The sequence below is a fragment of the Lonchura striata genome, chromosome 1A (assembly GCF_050655825.1).
Source record: "Lonchura striata isolate lonStrDom1 chromosome 1A, ASM5065582v1, whole genome shotgun sequence".
NCBI lineage: Eukaryota > Metazoa > Chordata > Aves > Passeriformes > Estrildidae > Lonchura > Lonchura striata.
The window spans coordinates 13,584,233-13,594,508 of record NC_140741.1 but is presented as its reverse complement, the minus strand read 5'-3'; the positions used below and the strand labels follow the sequence as shown (position 1 = coordinate 13,594,508).

General features: G+C 42.7%; 1 protein-coding gene across 2 annotated transcripts in view; it reads right to left on the bottom strand.

Moving 5' to 3' along the window:
- Positions 1–10,276, bottom strand: part of BORCS5 (BLOC-1 related complex subunit 5) — an 84,705-nt gene that overhangs the window by 11,870 nt on the left and 62,559 nt on the right. Inside the window, exon 4 of one of the 2 annotated variants that reach the window (XM_085568182.1) lies at positions 785–848. The exons of the other annotated variant lie outside the window; for it this stretch is intronic. Within the exon in view, the coding sequence (XP_085424308.1) occupies positions 785–848 (64 nt within the window). The remainder of the gene's footprint in view (positions 1–784; positions 849–10,276) is intronic. 2 annotated transcript variants of the gene reach the window in all.

The window sequence follows — 10,276 nt, the reverse complement described above, 5'->3', positions numbered from 1 at the left end:
TTTTCCACCCCATCACCTCCATCAGAGCTGCAAATGGTACCAATTGACCTTTTATTTTGCCTGCACTCTCTGCTGCTCTCAGGCTGAATTCTTCCTCTTTGCTCTTTGCCTCTGTGCTTTCCTGTGAATTCCTTCCTCCATTCCTTCATCCACGGGACAAAATAAAAACCAGCAGAGCAGGAAACTCCAAATAGAGTGGAAACAATTAGAGCCTACACAGGGGTTTCTATTAAAACCCCAGCTTAATAATTTAGTAGCTTGGCACTAGCTCTCTAAAGAACAGTTTTTAAAAGCAGACCACCACCAACCAGCAAGTTCAATCCAGTGCCTAAAAACATCCTACCTAATGAAAGGTGGCCTGGAGGGGCAGCCAGTGGGAAACCTGCCAAAAGCCAGCATGCCTCATTAAATGGACCAGCATGAGGACCCAGGCAGAAGCCTCCTCTGGTTCTGAAGTTCTCAAGTTCTCCTCCACTGGCAGATTCTTCACGTGGCCTCACAGTCCTGTATAAGAAGCAAAATTGGCACCTACCAAGCTTTCAAGCAAAAAACACCCAAGACCCCCCCTTTCTCTCCATTCCAGTAATTTGCATCTGTTGACTTTTAGGCTCCTTGTGTAAGTATGAGTAACAAGGGGAGAAGCCGATACTGACTTGCAGTAGGAAGAAGAAATGCAGAGTGGCACCAAGCACTTTGCTACCTTTGGACACATTCACAAGAGCCATAAAAAAAGCTACCTTACAAGAAAGAGAAAGGGTGGAAGTGAGTGTTTCCTTACACCTACCATCCAAGTTTGCCTGCTGAGGGAGGCCACAGTAGCTGCACAGCCTGAGACACAACAGGGAGAACTGAAATAGAGCAATTGTGAGGTAAGGTCAATTTCTACTCAGTCTGAACCTGGTCTTTTTAACTATTAAAAAAAAAAAAAAGGAAACTATGTGTTAATTTCTGGAAATAAATGCCAATGTTTCTCTCAGCTTTTCCTGAAGCAGGCCTAAGTATACACTTACATCCTTCCTACCTCCTCCCCCTCCAAGTGAGCACCTCCAGTGCCAGACCTTGTGCTTTTATCTCTCCTGGCATGCAGTCCCATTCCTCTAGCACTCAGATGGGGCTTTCAGGTTCAGAGGGTCAGCCCTATATACCCACCACAGGGACTAACACCAGCTTGCAGGAATCTATAATGAGTAGGGAACACACATAAGAATGCACCTCATTCCTATCTATTTAATTTCATACATCATACAGTAGTAATAAAAAGCAACTGGAAAAGGGGAACTTTTCTGGAAAAGGGGAAGTAGAGTCTGGTCCCTTGCCTACAGCCAAGGCAGTCGAAGGCAGCCTCGAGGGTCAATGAGTGAAGTTGCCTTCTCTGAGCAGTTCCCATCAACTCCCAGGTCCTTCCCTGACATGAAGTCCTGCCACATTCTCATCTGGAAAACATTCAAGTCTCAGCCTTCTTGCCCATCCCAGACTGTGAAGCTCTCTGGGAAACCCAGCAAGACACCCCAGAGCCAGTAATTCTTCCCTGTCCTAAAACCATCTGAGAGTGTTTATTTGAGCCATTACTCTGCTCTGGTTGCTTCAAGCTTCCTACAATGCCAGGCCACCAGAGCTGCAGACAACTGAACCCTCTTGCCCTGAACTCATCAGATGTGACAGATGTGAAGCAGCATTGTCACCAGTCCCTGACAACCAATCTGTCCTTCAAACATCACCACTCAGTAAGCTACAAACATCCCCAACTTAGTGGTATACAAAAGTTTCTGGAGAGTTAAGACTGGACTTGAAGCCTGTTAAAAAGCAACAGAACAAAGCAGAGGGAAGAGCCCAGCATGTGATGTCAGAGTCCTAATTTTCATCAAAGGAAGATGTTCTGCCCCATCTGGAGTTGAGAAAAAAAGATGTGTTCTCAATGAAGTGGTGAGAGCTCCAAATGCAAATGTCATTTCTTTCCAAAAACCATTCCTTCTGTCAAAGCAGCAAACCTGAGTCTGGACATGCCCAGAGTAGAAGACAGGATCTTTCTCCCCTTCCTACATGAAACAGGATGGAGGTGTTTCTTTAGTTTTTCTTTCAGAAGCACAGGTCCATAAAAATGGACAAGCTTAAAACTCACACTCCAGCACACTTTTTTTGTACAGTCATTTACATTCAGAATTTATGTCTGTTTCTGTTTCAAAGCTCATGCCTCCTCTGTGGATTATCATTAGCAAGACAATAATTTTGCCTCAGCTTCACATTTAAACATGAAATTACATCTACCGGGCTTTTCTTTCATCAAATGAATATAGATTAACAATTACTTCCAACAACACTGCAAGATGGATATTTCCTCACTTAAAAGGGCCCCAGGCATAGCCCCTCTTACTACACCATTCACATTGTCAGCCCTGAGTCTCCTCTGCATTACACAGGTCCATTTGTAACACCACATTGATGAAACACAAAAACAATCGAAGATATTGTCAGACATCTTGCACACCATAAATTCTTGCATTCATTTAAAAATTATTCTTGGCCCACACTGCCAAGCAGAATAAAGACATTAATTTAGCCCACAAAAAGACTGAGGTCAGCACTGGCCAATGCTCAATTCTTTTCAAGAGACCACACTGAAAACAAATCAGTGCCCTTATATATACATCTATATGCACACAGACATATATATATATACACACACACTTCTTACCTGGCATAGATTTATAGTACCCCTGTCATGGGCATGTGAGTGTCATAAGCTCTCAGAAACCGAGGTCATATCTTGTTAGTTCAATGACTGACAGACTGAAAACTGCAGCTAGACACATTTTCCCTGGTTGCAGAACATGCAAATGTAATCAGTTCATTAAACTTGGAATGAAATTTCTAGAGAGGCACTGCTGACATTCATAACAAAAAAAAAATACATCTCATAAGAGGATATTCAGACATTCCCAGCTTCTCCAGTCCCTCCTAAAATGCCAAAAAGGCAAGATGTTTTTGTTTCCCCTCGACATTTGGTAACAGCCTTCAAAAGCTCAGTCAAAGAGAGAGTACTGCAGAGACAAATTCCTTGCTTGCTGTCCCCCCCACTGTATTCTTATTTTGTCCATTCCCTCTTCAAAATATAGAATTGTAAAACTAATGCTGTGTGTCCTCAGATGCCCTTCCCAAATCAAACCTTGGCTTTGTTGCAAATTGCATTGCACTAACTAGCATTGCTTTAAGTTTTTAGTGCAGGCAGGGTAATTTTGGAAGTAAGTTGTTGTTTACCTTGTTCCTACCACCTTTTCAAGCTTGTGAATAGAAAAAATTGTGATAACAAAGCAAGTCTTTACTTTCAGCACTGTGTCAGCTGTGAGTGGCTAGTAGCCTTAGCTGTGAATTGCAGCTTGCAGAACACACATAACAAAGGTAATTTAATTTGTACAGAAGTTTATAAAGGGGGGAGGAGTGATTGGCAGACTCACCACTCCAGGATGTTAGAATGTAGAGTAATATTAAAATATAAATATTAGAATGTAGAGTGTTGATGTCTTAATGCTAGACGAAGACAAGAGTTTGAATGCAGTCTCTGCATAAAGGGCAGAGAAGTGTCATAACACATGGTTGTTAGAAAGTTGTTCAGTGATGTAGACTAAAGAAAGAGAATGTCAGGAGCACCCGGAGACGCCAAGTTAAAGACTGTCAAGATTAAGAGGTGTTTGGCTGCTCTCGTGCGAGCGGCAATGTCTCAGGGGATGCAGCAGAGACCGATTCACAGGGGCGACCCGGAGAGGCCACTGCCAGTGTTCTCCCACCCGGTGGAAGCGGAGCAGAACGCGGTTTGCGTGCGGTGCCGCTGGGGTTTGGGGGCTGGCTCGGTTGTGCCAGGGTCCCGGAAGGTGCGGAGCTGCTGGGTGCACTGGACCCCGGTGGCGGTGCTGGCTGAAGATCGCTGGGTTTGCCGCTGAGGAGCGGGCTGACTCCCAGCCTGCTGGGGTCCCGAGTCCAGAGGGGTAGCCTCGGCCCCAGCAAGTGAGTAGAGAAAGAGGGAGAGAGAGCGAAGGACAGAGTTAAACTCAAGGCTGTGAAAAAGAGGGAGAAAAGAACCACCACTAGAGATAAGATCAAGGCAGAGATAGCTAACTCTCCAAAACCTCACAAAGTGATTTATTTTTTTAAGCAAGATTTATTTTTTCTTTCTGTTTTTTTTGTTGTTGTTGTTGTTAAGAAAAGGCTTTTTGTTCTGAAGAATAGGTCTATAAGGCTAAAACAGTTAAATTTTACCCAAAAGGCAAAAAGCAAAAAAATGTGATACATCTTGTGTTAAAATTAGCCTAGTCTTTCTTATTTAACTACTTATAGCTCACAAGAAGAAAAATTTGCCTCTGCAGATATTAACACAGCTGGATACAAAAAGAAGAGGTGACTGTAGAAAAAGCTTTTAGTTAAACCCAGAAAGTTTTGAAGAAAACTAATGGTAAAAGTTAATGCACTATTGTCTTTCTTTTAACACTGTGTTATTAAGTCCTTTCCAGGTACCACAAAAACAACAATCCAAACCACGGAAAAAAGCGTGAATTCATTACAGCAAAATCAAAGAATTTGTGAAAAAAACATGAAGAATGGACTATCACATCTAAAGCAGGTGACACCAAATTAATTTTCAACTGAGCAGTAACAGTTTAGGAAGACCCAAATGAACCAAGGAAGGTACAAAGAACACCTAACTAAGAAATAAGGTAAAGTTTACATCACTAGTTCTAAGCACTGCCTGAATAAACCCTAAGATGCCTCCGACACTTCCTTGAGAGAGGAATACTGCCACTTCAAACAAAGAAGATCAGGACTGTTTTATTCATAGTTCTTGTATTCTGGCCTTAGCCTGTAACTTGTACAGAGAAAAAGGGAAATTGCCATTAATACTATACTGTATACTTTTGCTGGCATGGTAGTGTGGAGGAAGGTTTTAGAAAGGCCTTGGGAATGGTAAACTGAGGAAAAGGATACATTCATGTATGCCCCATTGTTTTAGAAAGGCTTTGGGAATGAGAGACTGAGGGAAAAGATACATTTATGTATGCTCCACTGTTTCGGGAAAGTCCCACTTCATCATTCCTCTGTAAACCCCCTTCTCCCCACCCCTGAGCAGTTCCCATTGGACCTGGCCCCTGGGGTGGTTCTGATGTGCTTTAGCTGGACAGTATCCCCATTGTTTAGACCTTATCTCTTAATTTTGCTGTATAAAACTGTATCTGGGCAATAGCCCGGGGCCTTTGGTCCCTGCAACCGTTCAGGCAATACAATCTCTCTGGACAGCATACCATTGGTCTCTCTTGGTCTCTCTATCTCCACTCCAAGCGGCGACTGAGGCAGCTCGGACCGTGCTAACCCAGACGCTGCCTGGTAAGCCCAGGGCAGCGGGACCGCAGAAAACCCCGGCCCCGGAGGGGACAGCTAGCCGGAGGGTCCCGGGGGGCCGGGGAGGGACGGGGGACAGCAGCAAGTGACCCCCAAAAGCAACAAGTAGCGGCCAAAGCGAAGCAACATACTTTATTTGATTCATTCCAATACTGGACATACTAACTGGGTTATAAGTAAATGTTTAAATTATGAGAATAATTGGTATTGTAGCTTACAAAATCGATGCTCTCATTGCAAGAGGTATTGAGTACTGAATTTATCCCCTATACAGACACAACTCAAAACAACTAAAGTAACAACTTTGTTTTATAGATGGGAATGATCAGTGCCTGTTAGCTAAGAGATACCAGAAGAACAGTGAGAAACCACAATTAAAGAGTGTCAAAAAAGACTTGCCTTAAAAAATCAGTAACAAACGGAGTCATGAGGGAAACAGAGGGCAAGCCTGGATTGACCGCTGTACTCACCACCGAGAAGATGATTGCACATCCCTGCTAACTCCATAGGCAGGGGAGGTGAGGGTATAAGCCATACCAGACCTCTGTTATTCCCGTTTCTGTCTATCATTTGTTGTCTTTTACCTTTCAATATACCAGCAAGATCATATCACAGATGCTACAGAAAGTATTACATTGAGAGAAATCAAAGTTCCTTTTGTTACGCACACCCAAGTACCTGCAGGTAAAAGGGGGAAAAATATTAGATTAAAAAGAACTTAGGAATTAATATTGAGTCAACAAAGACAAATGAAAACTGTAGTGTATTAGAATAGGTTGACTTTAGACTATTTATTGGCTAAAAAAAGTTGAGTGTTCAGATTGTTAAAAATATATGACAATAGCAAAGTCATCCTAAAAAAAACCAATGGATATATAAAAAAAAATATATATAACCCAGGTATCAGTCCAAAAATGAGAAAACAATGTTAAAAAAACTAACTAATATATTGAGAAGAGGATGGTAGTTTAAGATTCTTCCTTTTATGTGTTACAACTGTTTAAATGTTTCTTCCTTTTTAATCTCATGTTTTATTTGATTACCAACAGTCCAAAGAATGCAAGTAAATAAGAAATATTGCTCAAGCCAAATGAATTATAAAAAATAAGAGGAGGTATTGTGAAAATGCGTATTTGATGATTGGCTTTTTGCAAATGTTACAATAAATATTATATGTGTAACATTAGAAAATTATGCTGTATTAATTCTCTTAAGTAGTGTGTTAAATATAGTTTTAAGTTACAACATAATGTTAAAAAAAAAAATCTGCAATGTAAGATTTTTTTACTAGCTCAAGCAAGAGATGAGAATCAGAAGATGTTAAAATGCATGGCCATTTTGACTTCACTCTCAAAGACTCAGAATACTGCTAAAAGAGAACTGTCATGACAGTAAATCAAAATTTAGATCAAAACCCCTATAGTAAAAGAATTTACTATATCTTTAAGAAAAGGGGGGACTGAAACAGAGATTTTTGGAATTCACTTAAGTTAACAAAATAAATTAAGCATTTATATTCTAGCTTGTAGAGTTATGTGTTGAATTTTAACCTTTTACTTAAGAAACCTCTGCCAAGGTACAAAAAGGCATAAGAAAATGCAAATTTCTGAAGCTTCTTGCATAAAGAACAATAACAAAAAGTGACCAAAACCACAAAGAACCCAGATAAAGCGGCTCCTCTGCTCCTAAGCCTGACAGAGACTGACTGTTGTGGTTTGACACAGAAAAAGAATTTTCTCGGAAGGAAGAGGTCAATTTGGATATTGACCAATTGAAGGTGGACACACCTCTGAGAACACAGAGGGTTAAAAGCAGAATTCCCAGGAGAACTCGCTCTCTTTGGTTCCGGTCAGCGTGCAGTGCAGCTCGGCCTGGCTGGGTGGGGGAGGGGAAGGCCCATGGCCTGACTGAGGTGGGCCCAAGGGTGGAGGGACTGGAACACCCTGCAGACGGAAGGGTGAAGAAATCTGGGATGTCTCCATTCCCCCCGCCCCAGAGTATCTCTCTCTCTCTCTCTCTCTCTCTCCCTCTCTCTCTCTCTCTTCTCTCCAGAGAAAGCCAGCCAGGGAGTCAGAACTTTTAACCCTTCCTTGAGAAATGAAAGCTTTGTGAAATTTTTCCCCTCCTCAGTTTGAAAGAGAGGAAGAGACACAGCTTGGACCCTGGGATGCTAGAAGGAGAAATTCTAGATGAGAGGGGGTGAAGGAGTGGCTTTTGGCTGGACTTTTTCCTTGGTAGCCACCAACTGAATCAATCTTCTCCTCCAAGAGAGACTTGGGGGATGCCAGTGAGCCAAGAGACCTGCTTCAGCTGGGAAAAGACAGAAGTGGAGCAAACAGAGAAAAGTTAGTGGGTTTGTGGTGGTGCCCCCTGTCCTCAAAGGAAAGAGAAGAGAAGAAGATCTCTGTTCTTGGACCCTCGGCCCCAGGGAGAAAATGGGGGGGTGGGGGGGACTGTGGTCCCAAAAAATGAAAAACTGAACTGTTGTTTTTCTCCCCCTCTTGGCAGGGCATCCTTGAAAGGAAAAATCCTAAAAGCAGTCTGTCCATCCATTCATTGGTGGTGAGAGCACTGTGCATGGAAAGGAGAAGGGTCACCATGGCAAACTTTTTCTCCGGGCGGTGCCATGTGTGACATGGAAACACAGGATGTGGAACTGTGTTTCTTGGGGGGTCTGTGGCACAGGAGAGACTCTGTTCCCTCGATGGACTGAGTATCGATTGTCTGGAGGGTGGAAACCTGACTGGGGTCCAGATCGTGTCTCACTGTGGTTTGTTGGAGTTGGGTGGTGGCAGGAGGAATGCTTTGCAAGGTTTTCATTATAGATCTCTGTGTGTGGTTTTTTTCCTTTCTTTTTTTCTTTTATAGTAGTAGCTTAATAAAGTTTTTTTTCCTGTTATTAAGCTTGGGCCTGCTTTGCTCTGTTCTTGATTGCATTTCACAGCATTCAGTTGAGAGGTTACATTTTCATGGAGGCTCTGGCATTGTGCCAGTGTCAAACCATGACACTGACTCAGGGTACTCAGATAAGCACCAAAAGACCGAAAGCACGTGTGCAGAGAGGAACAGTTCTAAAGTTCAGCCATGAAGAAGACCAGGATCTTCAGCCTCAGGGACCACTGATAGACCCCCCGCAGGACCACCAGAAGGGCACAGACCTATTTAGCATGAGAGGCGAGGACAGGACAGATGGGGGCTTTACTATGCATATATGAATATGCATAGAAAAGTTGTGTAATGTAATGCATATGGAACGCCTTTGAAAATAAAGGTTTGGGTCAGACTGAGGCTCACTGCACAAGTCTTGGAGAGTGATCTCACTTGTGCCAGGCGCTGGCAATACATACTCACTTCATAACTACCCCAAGTTGTGGAGTCTATTTATTTATTCCACATACCACTTCACTATGGCTGCCCCTTCAAAATGCACAGCTCTTAAGGTGCAATCCTTATTCCAGAAAGTTCTTTTTCTAGAACAGCACTCTCAGCACAAGCAGCCTTTCCTTCACTTTGTCAGGTGCTTGACTAGGGTTAAATGAACATTTTCCTGCAGCTGCACACAAACCACATGAGAAAGTGGCAGATGGGAACATGACTGTATGGAATCTTAGTCACAATGTGCTGGTGTGAAAATACTTTTCAATCAACACACTTAAAACTGAAGGCAGCTCCTCTTTCTATACTGCCTGAAAAGAAATGTGCCAAATATATGGATTTTTTTTCTCTTCCCCTTTCTTTTTGATAATGTCACGCAAAGTCAGCACAATAGATCGGGATGACTTCCTGATGCTGGGAACATCCCCGGTTTCTCCTACCCAGCACATACTGGGAAGTGATAACCTGACTGGGCACCTTCTGTGCCAGGGTACAGAGCAGAGGTGCCCAGCCATGGATCCCACTGCCTTCTCTTCATCTTCAGCCATGAATACAGCTCTCATGAAGCTGTACCCTTCCTCTGCCCTACTGGCAGATAAACACCTATAGTTTGTGCTTAGGATTTCCTTATCACATCTAACATCGAATCCACTGCCAAAATATTCCTTTTTCTCCCTCTGTGATCTGTCGTTTCTGTAAACATTTGCTAAGGGTTATTCTGTCTAAGAATTGCATAGATCACAGTCAAGTTAGAGAACAAAGAGTAACCATTTTAACTGGTTATGGAACTGAATTATAGCAATATTAATAGGTACATCAAGGCCCTTACTCCCAAATATCTAAATTAAACCCATGTTATGGTTCTACAATAGGTACATGAGAACATGTATCAACATAAGCTGCTGCACCTGTAAATTTGATTATTCTGGGAGGCCTTAGGACACGCAAAAGCATTCAGAATTCCAAAGAATAAGAAGGTTTGTTCTTGAAGTAAGTTTTCCCACCTTTAAGTCAGTCTTTCCCTGCCTCTTGTATTATTGGACAGGAGGTGTTTGTCACTCCCATACAGTGTGGCCTCCTCAGCCCACATCTCCCTCTCAGCTCCAACTGGAGCCCTCCTTGCCTGAGAGCCACGAGCATCCCTCTGCCAACTGGAGGACCCCCAATATTAAGTTATTGTTGCTATCATGGACTAGTGCTAAAAAAAAGTCCCAAAGCTATGACTGAAACAATGCCTTCCTCTTGCTTAGACCTAATGCATCCACAGACTTCCAAGTGTAGGCCCCCACTTCACAGAAGTGAGATAATATGGGGAACAGAACCTGACATCCAGCTCTCCAGTTTGGACACATCTCCTATCACAGTTCCATTCTACTGGTCTGTCTTTACTTATATTTCCCTCAACTCACATATTTGTCTTTCAAAACAGCTAAACTATTTGCACAAAAGCAAGTGAAACACAGGGCACTGCAAAGCAGCAGTCACACCATCCTCCTTCAAAGGAGTTTACTAAACA